The sequence below is a fragment of the Dendrobates tinctorius genome, unplaced genomic scaffold (genome assembly GCF_039654945.1).
Source record: "Dendrobates tinctorius isolate UK_male_01 unplaced genomic scaffold, ASM3965494v1 ptg000060l, whole genome shotgun sequence".
Classification (NCBI taxonomy): Eukaryota; Metazoa; Chordata; class Amphibia; order Anura; family Dendrobatidae; genus Dendrobates; species Dendrobates tinctorius.
In genome coordinates this window covers 8,540,062-8,555,706 of record NW_027361728.1, presented here as the reverse complement: position 1 = coordinate 8,555,706, position 15,645 = coordinate 8,540,062, and the positions used below count along the sequence as shown (strand labels likewise).

Here is a 15,645-nt window from a genome sequence, read left to right as displayed (position 1 = left end):
GCTGATGACGTCCTGTTTCAATAAGAATGATAAAAGCTGCTAGAAAGTGACGGAGGTGCCATACTTTTGTGACGTCCCATTTTGAGACCCCCCTGAAGCAAAATGTCACTGAAAATAAAAAAAGAGAGCACATATAGGAATTTTATAATAAATCAAATTTCAAAAGTGGTTAAGGCTTAAAGATAGATATTCATAAAGGGCATTATAGGTATCGGACAACCTATATAAGTCAGTGTGATAAAAAGTATTACTTGTAGATATTGATTTGCATGCATAATGTGTGGGTTACATAGCTGCTGCAGGTTTGGCATCAACTACTATATAAACACTGATATTGCGGAAGTAATTTTACTGAACTTATCAGTAATTACAGCTGTAGAAATAATAAGGAGGTGTGCTTAAACACAATAATGGGTGTTTATGCTAAACTATTGATATGTCATAGTATATATAAGAATCCTGGTCACTACATGAGAACATTCTTTGAGCTGCAAAGCAAAAGAAGTGAGATTAAACTTAAAACATGAAGTGTAAGGAGCCTCAAGATCACCGTGCAATAATTAATGAAGGAGAGGAGAATGAAATGGTGAGCTGTGAATTTTATGTAATATTTATTCTACACTTTACAGTATTAAATTATTATATAAATGTATTTATAATAATATCATAGTAATATATCAGTATTATATTAACAACAGTTTACATGACCCATCTCCCCTTGTAGTTGAAAGTTACTCATGTTACCTTAACTGTTATTGCTTATTTAATCGTCACACAAAGTGATAAAATTGAATTTAGAAAATGTAATTAAATATCATTCTATATTTATATATGAGGTATGCTAACATGTTTGTAGACTTTAGCTGCAGACATTATATCCACTATGTTAAATAAACCTTAAAGTGACTTTAAGCAAAACAACTCAATCACTTTGTGATTTACATCGAATGAACATGTCAGGGTGCCAATTATCGCAGGAATTAAATTATCAGTAATTATCTTTGCAACCAATTTTTAAGAGAGCTTTAATCAATGTGATACAGAATCTGTACAATAACATAAGTAATATATATAAGTATTAGCAGTGATGAGAAAAATGGAGGTTATCCATTTACCAGAGACTCAAATTAGTACAGTCCCCACACACATAGCAAAGTCTGCAAAATTCTTGTCTAAAGATGAACGGAGTATTCCGTAGAGGATTGCCTTTGAATCAAATTTCCTCAAATTTGCAGGTCTCCATGATATTGAACACTTTACGCTTTGATTTGCAAGCATTGCAAAAGAAATAATGAAATACAGTACCTCCACCATTTCATAAACTGCTGAAGACTAAAGCCCCCGTTACACACTGCGATATCGCTAGCAATATCGCTGTAAAGTCACCGATTTTGTGACGTTGCAGCGATATTGCTAGCGATATCGCTGCATGTGATACTTACCTCCGACCGGCTCCCCCGCTGGTAATCGCTGATCGCGCGAGAAGCTGCTGGACCATTCCTCGTCGGTCACTTCCTGCTGGGCTTCCTGTGGCGCCGATGAGCGACACGTGGAGCCGGGCGGGAGGACGCAGGATTGCCGCGTCTGACAGGTAAGTAGCGATCCCCGTCCCCAGCGATGTCGCTGGTGAGATCTGCCTGTTTGGCAGCTCACTAGCGACCACCTAGCGATGCACCAGCGATCCTGACCGCGTCATATCGCTGGTCGGGATCGCTGGTGCATCGCTAGGTGTAACGGTACCCTAAGAGAGCAGGCTAATAAAGTCAGGCACAAACATGCGGTCCCATAATGCCTCTCAGCCCAAGGTGTAGTGCAGCTAATCAGGGGAATTATCACAGCCAGTATAAAAGATGAGGTCTGACCAAGGCATACATTTTAGGATTTTACAGTGCAGGTATAAGAGTCCAAAGCACATATCTCATTCAAGATAGACATAGAATAATGCCTAATCTTATTCTTGTGTAGTACTGCACTGCTAAAGCACATTGAATAGTAGTTGTAGTCTAAGGATCACACATGCGAGAAACACAGCTGAGTCTCGCATGTTAAAGGGAATCTGTCACCCCATTTTTCGACTATCAGCTTCCAGCACAACCATCAGGGGCTTAACTACAGCATTTTGTAATGCTGTAGATAAGCCCCCGATGTAACCTGAAAGATAAGAAAAAAATCAGTTATATTATACTCACCCAGGGGCGGTCCGGGTCCGGTTTTGGTCTGATGGGTGTAGCGTTCCGATCCGGCACCTCCCATCTTCTAGCGATGATGTCCTCTTTGCTTCCCATCGTGGCTTTGGCGCAGGTGTACTTTACCTGCCCTGTTGAGGGCAGAGTAAAGTACTGCAGTGCACAGGCGCCGGACCTCTCTGACCTGGTTCGGAGCCTGCACACTGCAGTACTCTGCTCTGCCTTCAACAGGGCAGAGCAGAGTGCACCTGCACAGGAGCTACGATGGGAAGCAAAGAGGGGGACATCACCATAAGAAGATGGGAGGCGCCGGACCGGACTGCTACACCCATTGGACCAAAACCTGACCCGGACCGCTCCCTGCATCAGTGCGCTGGTAACTAAGGTGCACATCAGGTTTCTAGGTGCCAGATGCTGCTTAGAAACCCGGTGTTTACATTGGTTACCAGGCTCCTGCTCGCTGGTCACTGGTCTCCCGCCTGTCACACGCAGCGATGCGTGCTGGCCAGCGAGAGACCAGCGACAAAAAAAATGTCCTGGCCATTCCACAGCGATCAGAGATACCCGGCAGGGGGGCCAGTCGCTGATCACTGTCACACACAGTGATCTCGCTGGTGATATCGCTGTTGCGTCACAAAACTTGTGACTCAGCAGCGATCTCGGTAGCGAGATCGCTGTGTGTGACGGGGGCTTAAAACTTTACAATTAATTCCATCAATTTGGATGAGCAACCAGATAAAATCATATTCCATTCAGTTACAAAAGAATCATTGTAAATCGTTGTAGGAATCTTCTTAATTCTAAGACCCCTGGGAATTATTTTACGTGCCAAGTAATTATCCAGGGTAGTTTTGTCCCACCAAATACGGGTTTCATCAAGACTCAGTTTTTCAATGTCGTGTATCAATTTCCAAACATCAGAAGATGTACCTAATTTTCTTTCCCCTAGTTATTATTGCCAGCAAAATAAACAAAGTAAAAGCCACTGGTTGTCCACTAAGGGCTATTTTAAATGTGGACAATTTCCATGTAAAACATGCCTGCATTTAGTTAAGACTTTTTCTTTTTCCAATTCTATAACTAACAAAGTGTTTAGAATAAACAAATTTTTGAACTGTAATTCGGAATATGTGGTCTACATTATTGAATGTCGCCATTGCAAATTGAAATATGTAGGGTCTACAATTAGAAAATTAAAAGATCGCATACGCAACACATATATGATATTGTCCATCCTACTACCCGCAATGTTTCAAATGCTTCTAAACACTTTATTATGTGTCATAATAGAAATGTTTCTTTTTTTAATACCTTTGCAATAGAGCATGTTGTTAATCATCCACAAGGGGGAAATCGGGAGAGACACCTGCGGGATAGAGAAACTCTTTGGATTCTCTTATTGGACTCCCGGGCACCTACAGGATTCAATTTAAAGAAGGAGTTCATGCTATATTATTAATTGTTTTTACTCATCTTTGTTCTTTTCCACTTTCATAAATTTATATATGTATTGTTTTGGCTTCATTTATGTTGTGATGTATTTGATCAATTTGCTCTTCTTGAGTTTTTTTTTTCCTTGCCTCATTCTGTTAATCATATTCAGTTTATAGACTTCTTATACTCATTATCCACACATGGAGATATACTGAGTTTAGAAGTGCGTCCAGTGCTCCTTTGGCAAACCTTTCCTCCGGTTTTTCCAGTCGGGTTTTTTTGTATTTTATGGAATTTATAGCAAAAATATTTGAATTTTATCCTTCATAGCTGGATTTTTTCTTCAAGGATTCATATAATAATCAACACATAAAAGGGGAAGTGAATAACCATAAAAAAGTTATAAAAATATGTAGTTTTATTGGTACATAAAGATTAAAATGTATAAATCGTGGGTGGCAATACACAAAATAAAGTTCATGACAATTGTATCAGATAATGCTAATAGTGTATTCTCTAAACATATTAAGTCTGTGTATGCAAAATATAACTATAAAAGAAATATAATCATACAAAATAGATATTTAAATAAATATGTCATCAATGTCATCTAAATGAATTTCATATACAAAGATCAGACTGCATAAAAGAGCAGAACACATATGTTAGGACCCCTGGATTATGACCCATATTTCAATATTGACTTTCTCAAGAAGTTTTTATGATATTATTAATTTTGTTTTGTAGTTATTTACCTCCCCTTTATGTGTAGATCATTTATTTCCAGGTAAACTTATGGATTGGTGTTTATGCCCCCCATAAATATTAAGGGCTCATGCACATTGTCACCTAGTAGTGATGAGTAAGCGTGCCCAGATAATGAGATACTCTGATAACACACGAGCATGCTCGAATAGGAAGTTTTCCGAGCACTTTCGCTTATCACTCCCGCTCAGGGATATATGACTGTATCTCCACAATTTTATAAAGAAACTTACTGTTTGTTTTCTGTTGGATTCCATACAAATATGTACAAAAAAGTAATATGCATGACTTTTGGGGTAATAAATGACTTGGTGACTTTATCTTTGTTTTAAGAAAAGTGTTGGTATTACAAGTTCTTCTTTACCTGTTAGTGAAACCTTCTTCGCAAACTTTATCAACACTTCTGTTCTCAAAATGGCAACTGAGTGAGGAGCATGTTAGTAGACCTGACCATAAAGGGCCTGTCACACTAAGCGATATCGCTAGCAATATAGCTATAACGTCACTGGTTTTTGTGACGTTATAGCGATATTGCTAGCGATATCGCTATGTCTGATACTTACCTCTCATCAGTGTGGAGTAGGAAACTCCACCAGTTTCCTACTCCACACTGATGAGGGGCAATACCCCGAAACAGCTGTCTGTGGATGGATACCATGTTTTGGCATAGGTGGTTTCCTTCATTGGAGACTGCCCTTCCCGTGGTTGTTCCTTCCCGGGGAAAGACCTGGCTAGTCATTGCTTGCATTGAGAAACATGTGATGGTGTCTCCGCGGCTGTTGATTTACATGCTTTTGCATATTTCCCATAAGGGATGGGGGCATTGCTCTAGATCACTGCGTTGAGAAACATGTGATGGTGTCTCCGCAGTGTTGGATGTTGATCTCCATGAGGTCACTCATCCTTATGTTCATAGCCTTTCACTAGGCATTGCTCCTACTAGCCAGTTTCCTACTCCACACTGATGAGGGGCAATACCCCGAAACAGCTGTCTGTGGATGGATACCATGTTTTGGCATAGGTGGTTTCCTTCATTGGAGACTGCCCTTCCCGTGGTTGTTCCTTCCCAGGGAAAGACCTGGCTAGTCATTGCTTCCGTTGAGAAACATGTGATGGTGTCTCCGCGGCTGTTGATTTACATGCTTTTGCATATTTCCCATAAGGGATGGGGGCATTGCTCTAGATCACTGCGTTGAGAAACATGTGATGGTGTCTCCGCAGTGTTGGATGTTGATCTCCATGAGGTCACTCATCCTTATGTTCATAGCCTTTCACTAGGCATTGCTCCTACTAGCCAGTTTCCTACTCCACACTGATGAGGGGCAATACCCCGAAACAGCTGTCTGTGGATGGATACCATGTTTTGGCATAGGTGGTTTCCTTCATTGGAGACCGCCCTTCCCGTGGTTGTTCCTTCCCCGGGAAAGACCTGGCTAGTCATTGCTTGCGTTGAGAAACATGTGATGGTGTCTCCGCGGCTGTTGATTTACATGCTTTTGCATATTTCCCATAAGGGATGGGGGCATTGCTCTAGATCACTGCGTTGAGAAACATGTGATGGTGTCTCCGCAGTGTTGGATGTTGATCTCCATGAGGTCACTCATCCTTATGTTCATATGATACTTACCTCTGACCGGCTCCCCCGCTGGTTATCGCTGATCATGCGAGAATGTCCTGAGCCGTTTCTCGTCATCAGCTTCCTGCTGGGGCTTCCTGCTGTGACGACGAGCTATGCGTGGACGCGGGCGGGAGGACGTCAGGATCGCCTTGCCTGACAGGTAAGTAGCGACCCCCGACCCCTGCGATGTCGCTGGTGAGATCTGCCTGTGTGGCAGCTCACTAGCGACCACTTAGCGATGTACCAGCGATCCTGACAGCGTCATATCGCTGGTCGGGATCGCTGGTGCATCGCTAAGTGTGACAGTACCTTTAGTCTTCTACAGCTGGAAAAAGCTGAATGTAAGAAAGCTGTTTGCAATTGGAGAAGGCTGATAGAAAAGTTTAAACACATGGTCCCTTGTGAAATGCCATTTTGAGGACCTGAGAAATGTGCAATCTGTGAGGAAGGTTGTACTGAAAAGCAGGCCTCAAGGAGGAGAAACTATAGTACGTGCCACAAAAACATGTCCACAACACATTTGTAAAATTAAGATAAAATTCCTAACCTCTTAAAACATCTTACACCCCGCAAAATAAACAACAACCCAATAGATTAGATAACACAAATAACTTGCATCTCACAGATCTGTTTTCAATGCCTGATTTACAATACTTAATGAGCTATATGTTGATTTTGTCCATAGGAAATCTTTGGCTATAGAATAAGCGCACCATGGATTATTCTATGTGTGATTGGCTATTGTATATCTGGTGGGATTCTTCTGCTCCTCTTTTATTGGAAGCCTGAATGGAGTGTCTGGGCCAACTGTGTCCCTTCCAGCTTGGAAAAAGCCAATGTGGTTTTACTAAGATCAACTGTAAGTATCTGCTTTTCCTTTGTGTGTCACATTTAAGAATAAAAGGCCAATGTTATTACCTCATTTATGAAACTAGGAGGGCATTGCGGAATTTAATTCAATCTCAGATCTGGTCACTCTAGTCTTGGTTTGAAACTCTTAACCCCTTCCTTTTGGTAGCTCCAGTAACATAAACCAGCTTATCTTTCTGTTAATTATTTATCTATTTTTTTTAAATGAAAAAATTTAAATAAGTGTTCTATTATTTTCACAACTTAAGACTAAGTTCAAATGTAGCTTTTTAATGCTTTTTTATAGCTGAAAAATGTAGACCCTGGGTGTAAGAATCAAAATCTTTTTAAGGAAGCGCTACTCCCATCAAAATGTTTATCCTCTTAATATATTGCAATCATCATATTGCATAGCTTGATCAGTAGTTAAAGAGTGGAATGATAAATACAGGGAGAAGACTCTAAGGCTATGTGCCCATGTATGCAGAAAATTTCTGCTTCAGAAACGGACTCCTTCCCAGAAAACGCGCATTTTTTGCGCGTTTTCCGCTTGTTTTTTTGCTAAAAAACACGCGCTTTTGATGCATTTTTTCCACGCATCTTCTGGACTCATAGGAAATAGCTAAAAATGCGGACTTTTCCACAAAATTACCGTAATGAACATGCTGCGTTTTTAACCGCTAAGGCTGGTTTCACATTTGCGTTTTTTAGCGCTGGAAAAAAATGCACACCTGCGCATGCGTTTTTTCCCCTATATTTAACATGGGTGCGCATACCTGCGCACTGGTCAGCGCATGTATGCGATTTTCATGCGCTGCGTTTTTTTGGGGTGTGCGATTGGATTTTCCAGACGCAGCATGTTGCATTTTTTGGCCCTGCAAAAAAGCGCATGCGCACATATGCGCACGTTTTGCGCTAAAAATGGCCATTATAGCCTATGGATGCGCATATGTGCGCACTGGCATGCTCATGTATGCGTTTTTTTGCATATGCGTTTTTTTTTTTAAACCATGGAATTTAGGGGTTTGGGTTAGAGTTAGGGTTAGTTAAGGGGGTTTAGGGTTAGGGTTATGGTCAGGGTCAGGGTTAGGGTTAGGGTTAGGGTCAGGGTTAGGGTTAAGTATGGTTTTGTTAAGGATTAGGGTCATGGTTAGGGTCAGGATTAGGGTTAAGTATGGTTTTGTTAAAGGTTAGGGTCAGGGTTAGGGTTAGGGTTAGGGTTAGGGTCAGGGTTAGGGTTAGGGTTAGGGTTAGGGTCAGGGTTAGGGTCAGGATTAGGGTTAAGTATGGTTTTGTTAAGGATTAGGGTCAGGGTTAGGGTCAGGATTAGGGTTAAGTATGGTTTTGTTAAGGGTTAGGGTCAGGGTTAGGGCTAGGGTTAGGGTTAGGGTCAGGGTTAGGGCTAGGGTTAGGGTTAGGGTCAGGGTTAGGGTCAGGATTAGGGTTAAGTATGGTTTTGTTAAGGATTAGGGTCAGGGTTAGGGTCAGGATTAGGGTTAAGTATGGTTTTGTTAAGGGTTAGGGTCAGGGTTAGGGTTAGGGTTAGGGTCAGGGTTAGGGTCAGGATTAGGGTTAGGGTTAGGGTTAGGGTTAGGGTCAGGGTTAGGGTTAAGTATGGTTTTGTTAAGGGTTAGGGTCAGGGTTAGGGTTAGGGTTAGGGTCAGGGTTAGGGTTAGGGTTAGGGTTAGGGTCAGGGTTAGGGTTAGGGTTAGGGTTAGTTAGGGTTTAGGGTTTGGGTTAGGGTTAAGTATGATTTGGTTAAGGGTTAGGGTCAGGGTTAGGGTTAGGGTTAGGGTCAGGGTTAGGGTTAGTAAAGTCATGGTTTGGGTAGTGTGAGGGGCCACCTAAAAATGTTGGAAAAAAACGCAAACGCGGTAAAAACGCGCTAAAAACGCATACAAACGCATAAAAACGCTGCGTTTTTTTCATGCATGCTCATAAAAATGCTTGAAAAAAACGCAGCAGTTGTATGCTTATGTATGCGTTTTTTCAATGCGTTTTTTTGCGGGAAAAACGCGCTGCAAAAAAAAGCAAGTGTGAAACTAGCCTAAGTGTTCCCTATGCCGAAAAAAACGCATCACTTGGCACAAAAAGGGAAAAATGCATTAAAATGAATGGGATGCTTATTTTAAGCATTTGTGAAGCAGTTTGACCCCGAAAAACGCTTAAAAAATGCTTACATGGGCCCACAGCCTTAGGCACTTACACCTGTTCAAAGCAGTTAAAACTGGTTTGAATCACTGACTGGTAACCAACTTACGATTTTATTTAAAAAAATGCTTTGTCCCAATTAATTTGCACAGCACTGTAGATTGGTGTCATCATCAAAGACTGACACTTTGCGCTCAATCCCATCAGCAAGGTCATTAATAAAGAGGTTAAAAAGAATTGGTCCTAGCACAGATCCCTACGGTCCCCACTACTGACTATATCCCATTTAGAGAACGTATTATTTGTGACAACTCTTTGTTTCCTGTCATTTAGCCAATTCCTTACCCATCAGTTTCCTCAATCCTTGCCTCTGTAGCTTCGGTATAAGGCTGTTATGTGGAACAGTATTAAATGCCTTTGCAAAGTCCAGATAAATCACAGCAGTGGCATTACTAACATTCAGATTTGCACTTACCTCCTCATAGGAACTCAACATGTTGGTTAGATACAAAGTATCTTTCATGAATCCTTGCTGGTTGTCATTTATTATATTATTCTCTGCAATATGTCTTTGGATTTCTTTCACCATTTAAATATCAAAAGAACCTATACATGTTTGGCACAGGCAAATTTGCAATGACCTGGAGAATCATAATGGCAGGTTAGTTTTAGCATTTAGCACTCCTGGCTCCCCAACAAGACACTGACAAAACAGAAGAGCTCCTTAAAACAAATGAACTGTTATTTATTTCCAAGACGGAGGTGCAATATTTGTAAAGTTTCAATGGATCGCACGACTTTCTCATATTCTCTTTAATGCATATGAACTCGTTCTTTCCTTATGAAGTTCAGTGTGTCAATTTGCACCACAGCGTTTATTTTTATTTGTCATGGCTCACAACACACAACGTACCCAGGGAGGTCCACTCCACCAACTTTGTAATTCTTCTGATGGACACAATACAACACAAACCCATTTGACTTCTCCCTTACTCTAAACAATCTCATGAGGTCTTTGCCCTCCTTCTCTGGTTGCTGGAACCTTATTGTGAAACCTTTATGAACTTGTTACAACATGTCAAACTGATTTTAATGTTTCATCTATTTGATTGATTTGGTCAGTATTTTACCTCAGTATTTGAAAGCCAAATCCAGGAGTGGGTGATAAATACAGAAGTGGTGACGTGTTTCTATTATACTTTTCCTCTGATTGTTCCTCTCCCAGTTTTGGCTTAAATATACTGAGGTAAAAAACTCACCAAATACTGGACATGTGCACATAATTTTGTGCTGTAGTATTTGCTTAATTAATCTATACATACATATAGATACACACACATATACAATTAAATAAAATAAAATAAAACTTGTAAAGGTGAGGTCCAAATCTCCAAAATAGAAAATCAGAAAACAACAGGCAGCACCCCAAAAATCCAAAAATTAAAGTGAAAAGCCGTGGCTTTACTGATCCATTAGCGGATCAGTAAAGCCACGGTTTTTCACTTTAATTTTTGGAGTGCAGCCTATTTTTTTCTGATTTTCTATTTTGGAGATTTGGACCTCACCTTTACAAGTTTTATTGCACCCGGTTTCTTTTGGTAATGCTGCCAAATTTTAATTAATTTTACATATATATTATTTATATATATGTATAGCTCTGGCACAAATTAAGAGAACACTGTAAAATTTTCGGTTTGTCTGATTTCTGTCTTTATAGGTATATTTTTGAGTAAAATGTAAATTCTTCTTTTATTTTATAAACTACTGACAACATGTCTCTGAATTTCCAAGCAATAAATTTTTTAATTATTTTCTGAAAATGAGAAATGGCTCAAAATAACAAAAAAGGCAGTGCTTTCAGATCTCAAATAATGCAAAGAAAACAAGTTCATAATCATTCAGAAGCAACAATACTAATGTTTTAGCTCAGGAAGAATTCAGAAATCAATATTTTGTGGAATAACCATGATTTTTAATCACCGCTTTCACGCGTCTTGGAATGCTTGACACCAGTCTTTCACACTACTTCTGGAGAAAAATTTAAGCAGTTCCTTTTTTTTTGATGGCTTGAGACTATCCATCTTCTTCTTAATTACATTCCAGAGGTTTTCAATGGGGTTCAGGTCTGGAGATTGAGCTGGCCTTGACAGGGTTTTGATGTGGTGGTTCTTCATCCACACGTTGATTGACCTAGTTGTGTGGAATGACACTTTGCCCTGCTGGAAAAAACAGTCCTCAGAGTTGGGGAACATTGCCTGGGCAGAAGGAATCAAATTTTTCCAGGATAACCATGTATGTGGCTTGATTCATTGTCCTTCCCAAAGATTATCCTGTCCAATTCCAACCTTGCTAAAGCATCCCTAGATCATCACCGATCCTCCACCAAATTTCACAGTGGGTGCAAGACACTGTGGCTTGTATGCCTCTCCAGGTCTCTGTCTAACCATTAGATGACCAGGTGTTGGGCAAAACTGAAAATTAAACTCGTCAGAGAAGATTACCTTACTCCAGTCCTCTATGGACCAATCCTTATGGTCTTTGGCAAACTTCAGTCTGTCTCTCCTTTGCTTCTCATTGATGAAAGGCTTTTTTCTAGCTTTACATGACTTGAGCCCTGCCTCTAGGAGCCTGTTACAAACTGTTCTTGCTGTGCACTTCACCCCAGCTGCCATTTGCCATTCCTTTTGTAGGTCACTCGATGTCATCCTGCGGTTGCTGAGTGACATTCGAATAAGATGACGGTCATCCAGGTCAGTGGAGAGTCACTTTCGCCCTCTGCCAGTCTGCAGCTTTGTTGTCCCCAATGTCTGCTGCTTGACGTTGTTGTATTGGACTGAAAATTTTAAGGAAGGATGCAACATGACGCTCACTGTATCTCTCTTCTAGTAAAACCAGAATTGAGCCCTTTTCCTCACTCAAGACTTTTCTTTTCAACTCCTTTGGCATGGTTAAAAGTTATTTTTTTTATTCCTATTACTTTTGGGAAATTACTACCACTAGCACTTGTTTTGCCATCCAGCTTGTCCTATTGCAAGAGGATTGTGAAGACCACAGCAGTGTTTTTTAAATTTTCTTTCGTTAAATAAGATTTGGTTCAGGTGATCACCTAATCAGAAGCACATTAAGTAGAATGAGGTGTACTCTGATTTGAATTCAACGGACACTGGAATGGAATAGCTGTCAGACATGTAGAGAAGCTGATTTTGTATAAAACTGTGTAGTGGTCTCTTAATTTTTGCCAGAGCTGTAAATACTGTATATACTGTATGTATATATATATATACAGTATATACATATATATTCATATATATATACCGGTACATGTACTATGCATACTTATTATTAGAGTGTTGCTTTATTTTGTTCATGAAATTTGTAATGAGAATACTGTATCACAACTTCTTTTATTTAATGTAGGATGAAAGAAAAAAATACACTAGAAAGAAAGTGCGTTGGATTATCCTGGACACTTTTAAAGATGCACTTTTACGTGACTCCCAATGCTCTGTCATGTCTGATGAAAACTCCATAGTGAATAGAGCAATTAGGAAGCCAGATGTCAAAGTAAGCAATTTATCTATAGGACATAAAAGCTGACATTTTCAGATATAAACTAAGAAAAAATGTATATGTTAGTATGCTAGCAAGCAAGAGCGCTGGCGACCTCCATAACTCAGATTTGGTTAATTTATAGTCAGCAATGACTACACTTTTACCTCTGTGCCTTGACTATGAAACCCCAAACCACTGAGACTAAAGACCTTCTTACACATTAGACTACTGTTGGCAGAACCACTGATATTGACAGTGTTACACGTATGAGGCCATCAGCCGTCTTATCGTTTGGGGACGTTCATCCGGCATGTCTGATTTTGGACTGATCAAATTGTTCTCCCAGAGATGTCTATCAGCAGATTTCTCAGACAACACAAGGACGCTTGGTCAAACGAGCGCTCCTATGTATTGGAGAGTCAGCTGAGATGGCATAATTCAGCTGACAGTCATCTAATATCTAGAATTTTCTTAAAAGGTTGTCTGGCCTAAAATGAAAAGTCTGCAGTCACTCCGTATTACTGCATGTAACAACCCTGCTGGCATCACTTCATGGCCTCCCATCCCCGCACACCAACTTACTCACTGCTCCAGGTCATGCGGTGATTTCTGTCTGCTGCCAGCTCCATGCGCTATGCCTCTTGTTTTCCTGCTTGCTCTTCATGTTTCCTGACTGTGTGTATAGGGGGCGGCGCCTAAACTCTCTACTTCTTATGCAGTCAGGGTGCACCGGTCTAATCTGTCCCCGACCAATCACCTGGAGCCCTTTACTATATAGGGCCGCCACACCCACTACCCCTTGCCTGTGCAATGTCTAAACTCAGTTAGCATCTTGCTACTGAGCCTGCCAGGTCCTCTCCTGTGTTTCTCCTCCTTCTCTGGAGGAATACTCCTTGTCTTGCCTAGTACCTTGCCCGCCTGCCAGAAGGCTGAATATCCTGGTCCTTGAGTCTTTGTCCCTGTACCTTGTCTGAACTCTGTCCTACCCCTGCCTCCTTGTCTTTGGCTTCCTTCCCTGCTGTGTCTTTCCTTGTGTCCTTCCTGTCTGTGCATCTGCACCCTTGCAGCTCTGTCTGTGCATCTGCACCCTTGCAGCTCTGTCTGTGCCTCTGCAGGCTTGCAGCTGTCTGTGCTTCTGCAGCCTTGCAGCTCTGTCTTCTCTGCTGCTGCAGAACTTCTTGCTGCAGCTTCTCTCCACAGACCTTGTGGTTCAGCTTTGCTCAGCTACTGCTGCCACTGCAGAACCTCTTTCTGCAGCTTCTCTCCACACTCCTGTGGCTCTGCCTACTCCACACTCCTGCGGCTCCGCCTACTCCGCACTCCTGCGGCTCCTACCTATATCCGTACCTGTACCCGCTGTGTGATCAGGTCCAAACCTGTTCCTTCATATTCCACTCCTTCCTGCCTGTATCAGTACCCGTTCCTGCTGTGTGAACAGGTCCCTACCTGCTCCTTCATACACACCTGCCTGCCCTGTGTCTCAAGCCGTGCCCGCCTGCCCTGTGTCTCAAGCCGTGCCCGCCTGCCCTGCCCTCTGTCTCAAGTCGTGCCAGCCTGCTCTGTGTCTCGTCTGTACCAGCCTACCCTGTGTCTCAGCCGTGCCTGCTTGCCCTGTGTCTCAGCTGTGCCTGCTTGCCCTGTGTCTCAGCTGTGCCTGCTTGCCCTGTGTCTCAGCCATACCTGCTTGCCCTGTGTCTCAGCCTGCCTGTCAGTCACACCTGTCCAAGTGACTTGTCCCCAAGTGGGATCAGCAGCCACAGCCAAGACACCACCCTGGAGTGGCACCCGGCAGCTACCTGCTGCACAAGCCTGACCTTACCATCAGAGGCTCCAGCAAAGACCAAGGTAGCTGTCGTAGTCACGCCCCTTCCAGGGTAGTCTGGTTTGTGGCACAGTAGGGCCACAACCCCCTGGCTCGTGCCAATCAGCCAAGGCGCGAGCGTGACACTGCCAACTTTTGAATCCTCTCAGTTCACGTACTTCTCTGCTCTGTTGAGGGCAGAGCAAAGTTCTGCAGTGTGCAGGCACCGGGAAAGGTCAGAGAGAACAAGTGCCTGCGCACTGCAGGAATCTGCTCTGCCCTCAACAGGGCAGAGAAGTACGCCTGTGCAGAATGCTGTAGATAAGCCCTGAAAGGCGGTGGCTATACACAGTAGACAGGTTCCCTTTAATTCCTTGAGTTTCTGCAAGTGAGCACCGCCATCTGCAGATCAAAGATGATATGGAAAGAGAAAGTAGAGAGAATTACATTAATATGAACTGAAGAGTGAAGTGCATATTCCCTAAGGGAAGAGATTGGAGGAAACACCAGGTCAGGTGAAAGCTGTGGAGCAGTTAGTAATTATAAAAAGCTCAGGAGGGCAGTGAACTGGAGGAGTTGGCATTTGGACCTGTGGCAGGTCAGATGTGCAATACAGCAAACATTACAAGTGAGGACCTGAGTAACCAGACCCGAGTGAGGAACTGCGTAATCAGATCCAGAGCTGGGAGATCTGAGCTGAGTGAGCAGGGCCAGGGCTGACAGAGACAATCAAACAGCAGAAGAGTAACTTTTGTGTGAGCTATAGCTCCCAGTTTAGATGTACAGTACAAAAGGGATTGGGGCCGAGCTCCAAAGTGGTCAGTGTGATACGTGTGCAAAGTGACTCATCAATACGGGACTTGCGGCCCAAAGGTAGAGTATCATAGACTCCCTTCAGGGTTTGTATGATGATCTGTGTAGTGCTGGTGTCCCTGCATGTTTCTCCCCACCCCTAGCAGGAACGCTGACTAGCTCACTGCCGAGGCCCCCTTGCCACACTTCCTCCTCCTCCTTCTTCAGCTCCTGCCAGGGTATGCGCATGGTATGCAGATCCTTGGGCACTTTACTTTGGGTGCTTCTTCTTAAAGGACCGAATATTTTAACTGGACTGTAGTTTTTAACTGGATATGCATCCTGTGGACATACAGTAGATGCAGTCAAGAGTATTTATGGTCACCTCTTTTGGGAATGGTCAGAGTTGCACTTACTGTGACTGCAATAGGTACACCAGTGATATCACTGTTTCTGGAAAAAAAAGACAGATAATTTTTTATCATTAGAGGCAGCCC

The 15,645-nt window shown here is 42.3% G+C and overlaps 1 protein-coding gene across 1 annotated transcript in view; it reads left to right on the top strand.

The window, feature by feature from the left end:
• The first annotated feature begins 500 nt into the window (after window positions 1-500).
• The window catches only part of LOC141092487 (probable cation-transporting ATPase 13A5), a 93,703-nt gene continuing 78,558 nt past the window's right edge, over window positions 501-15,645 (top strand). The window contains exons 1-3 of the mRNA XM_073578660.1: window positions 501-586; window positions 6,689-6,862; window positions 12,421-12,567. Of these exons, the coding sequence (XP_073434761.1) occupies window positions 524-586; window positions 6,689-6,862; window positions 12,421-12,567 (384 nt within the window). The 5' untranslated portion in view covers window positions 501-523. The remainder of the gene's footprint in view (window positions 587-6,688; window positions 6,863-12,420; window positions 12,568-15,645) is intronic.